Below are 3,220 nucleotides of genomic sequence, written 5' to 3'. Positions count from 1 at the left end.
GAGAAAGGAGAGTCGTAAGGATTCCCTGTGACATCTGCTTAGCAGTCTACATCCACTACTTGCTCCCTGTTGTAGCTTTTCCCTATCACTTGGACAGGATTGCAGTAGCTGTGTAGATTTTCTTTTCCTAAATTAAGGGTGCTTTGATATTAAAAATATCCCTCAATATGTATGTGTGGTAAAAGCACTAATTACTTAGAAACCCTCTCCTCACACAAGTATGTTCATATTCTCCCTTCACGTGTCCTTTGTTATGAACAGCCAGGAATTACAGAAAGAATACTAGGGTATTTATATTCCAATGAACTTTTGCCTTGAAATTCTTGTGTATCACCCATCTTTATTAAAGTGTGTGCATGATAAAGATTGCCTGGTATAACAGCAAATATATAACTACATACAGAATATACCCTTGAGGATAAATAAAGCAGTGCAGAAAAGATTTAACATGGGACAGGGACACCTGCAGGATCATCCTGATGCTCCTTCAGTAGTTATGCCCCACTCTCCAGCAGAGATCCCAGTTCCCTTTCAATCAGTGCTCAGACCTGCCATTTCTTCACCCTGTCACCGTGCATGGTCATGTCCCCAACAGCTTCTTCTGGGATCCCTCACCAGCGAAATGTACACTGTCATTCTTCAGGGACCTCTTGTGTTCCTTGTAAGTCCCACAGACAGCCTTTATAATTTATATGCCAGTAAGGGGAAGGAGAAACATGAATACCTTCCCTCTGAACAGAACGACCAAAGCTCTGCTTTCAGTCCCCATGGTGAAGTCTGTGATGCTGGTGAAGGTTTGAGCTCTGGCGAAAGCTTTTCCCACACTGGCCACACTGGTACGGCTTCTCTCCAGTGTGGATCCGCTGGTGCAGTTTCAGAGTTGATTGCCGCCCAAAGCAGTTGCCACACTCTCCACAGGTATAGGGTCTCTCCCCTGTGTGGACTCGTTTGTGTCTTTTCAGCTCTGAATTCCATGTGAAGCTTTTCCCACAGTCATCGCATTTGTAAGGTTTCTTCACTGAGTGGGTCGCCTGGTAACTAGCACCTTGCAAACGGCTGTTCATCATGCTTCTTTTACTTCCTTTGCTTTTCTTCAGCTCTCTCAGTGGATGGTTTTTTAGGGGGCTGCTGATATATTCCAGTTCCCTGTAATGTCTCTGGAAGTGAGTGAATGGCTTTTGAGCATTTGGGGGGCTGACATGCCTTCGTGACAACTGGGATTCACTCATATTTGCCCCTCTTGGATCAGGACTCTGCAGACGATTCCCTTTGGGTCTGCTGGGTGACACTGCACATGGCTTTGCTCCTTTAGTACCTTCCTGTTGTGGATTCTCCTTGTTCTCACTTTTCATTCTGGGGGCCTCTATAATTAGAAAGAATCTGTTTCATATTTTGGGCTTCAAAGAAAAAACCTCAGCAAAACAGTTATGAAATATACTGTAAGGTTTCTCAATCCATGGTCCTCCACTGGCAACTTGCATTAGACTCATCTGGGGCACTTACCAAACAAGCAGACTGCTGAGTCAGAATCTTTGGGGGGTGGTACCTGGAAATTTATGTTAAGTTAGGAACCAAGTTTTCCAACCTCCTCCCTCCTTCCTAACTTTAGGAAAGGCGAAATAGGGAAAAACAAACCCAAAGGCCTGAGTATCAACTAAGGAATAAAAAGAAGAGAGTTGGAATGTCAATTTTGCAAATTCACTCTCCATGGACATTGAATGACCACCACTTTCTCTTCAAATAATGGTAAATCCAACGAATGTGTAATTTCCCTTCCTTATAAAATTGACAGCATTTGTGTTTGGAACCTGGAATATGGGTTAGATATGCATCCTATTTACAGAAACTACCCAACTTCTAACCAACGGGATTGAGAATCAGGATGGAAATTAACTGGAATAGCCTGTGGGCTAGTCAGAGGATCCAGAGCTGTGTTATCCCACAGAAGAATTCCTGACATGTAGGCTATATGTGTGTGTGTACCTGTGTGCAAGTTCTATTCAATATAGCAGCCACCAGCCACATGCAGCTACTGAGTACTTGAAATATGACTAGTGTGAGAAACTGGATTTTACACTTTTAATTAATTTAAATAAGCAGCCCATGCAATTATAATCAATTGCTCTTCAACAAGGTTGACAAGACAACTCAATGGGGAAAGAATAGTCTTTTCAATAAATGGTGCAGGGACAACTGGATTTCCAGATGCAAAAGAAGGAGGTTGGATCCCCACCTTATAGCATATACAAAAATTAATTTAAAATGGATCAAAGACCTAAATGTAAGAACTAAACCAGGGGTGGGCAAACTTTTTGACTCGAGGGCCACAATGGGTTCTTAAACTGGACCGGAGGGCCGAAACAAAAGCATGGATGGGGTGTTTGTGTGAACTAATATAAATTCAAAGTAAACATCATTACATAAAAGGGTACGGTCTTTTTCTTTTTTAGTTTTATTCATTTCAAATGGGCCGGATCCGGCCCGCGGGCCGTAGTTTGCCCACAGCTGAACTAAACCAATCTCTCTTTAAATAAAATATAGATGTAAATCCTTATGACTTTGAATTAGGCAATGGTAATTTACATATGTGACCAAAAACACAAGCAGATTTAGAAAAAAACAGATAATCTGGACTTAATTAAAATAAAAAACATTTGTGCTTCAAAAAGTACTACTAAGAAAATAAAAAGATCCCTGGCCAGTGTGCTTAGTGTTTAGAGCGTCAGCCCAAGCACTGAAGAATCACAGGTTCAACTCCCAGTCAAGGGCACGAACCTGTGTTCTAAGTTCCATTCCCAGCCCTGGTCAGGGCTTGAGTGGGAGGCAACCGATTAATGTATTTCTCACACATCAATGTTTTTTTATCTGTCTATCTTTCCCTCCCCTTCCATTCTCTCTAAAAATCAATGGAGAAAATGATCCTCAGGTGAGGATTAACAACAAAAAGAAAGTAAAAAGACAACCCAAAGAATAGGAAAAACACTTGTAAACTCTATATAAGGGTCTAGTATCCAGAATATGTAAAGAACTCTTTCAACAATAAAAAGACTAACTCAATTTAAAAATGAGCAAAGGATCTGAATAGACATGTCTCCAAAGAATATATAAGTGGCCAATAAACACATGGACAGATGCTCAACATCATTAGTTACTAGGGAAATAATTCAAAACATCCACGAGATACCACTTCCCACCTAATAGGATGGTTGAAATAAAAAAG

General features: G+C 41.1%; 1 protein-coding gene across 2 annotated transcripts in view; it reads right to left on the bottom strand.

The window, feature by feature from the left end:
• Nucleotides 1-320: 320 nt before the first annotated feature.
• ZNF174 (zinc finger protein 174) overlaps nucleotides 321-3,220 on the bottom strand; it is a 6,835-nt gene continuing 3,935 nt past the window's right edge. For both annotated transcript variants that reach the window (XM_006757859.2, XM_006757858.2), the window contains one exon: nucleotides 321-1,363. In XM_006757859.2, the coding sequence (XP_006757922.1) occupies nucleotides 759-1,363 (605 nt within the window). In that variant the 3' untranslated portion in view covers nucleotides 321-758. The remainder of the gene's footprint in view (nucleotides 1,364-3,220) is intronic.

This window comes from Myotis davidii, unplaced genomic scaffold (assembly GCF_000327345.1).
Source record: "Myotis davidii unplaced genomic scaffold, ASM32734v1 scaffold555, whole genome shotgun sequence".
Lineage (NCBI taxonomy): Eukaryota > Metazoa > Chordata > Mammalia > Chiroptera > Vespertilionidae > Myotis > Myotis davidii.
This window is presented reverse-complemented; position numbering and strand designations above follow the sequence as displayed.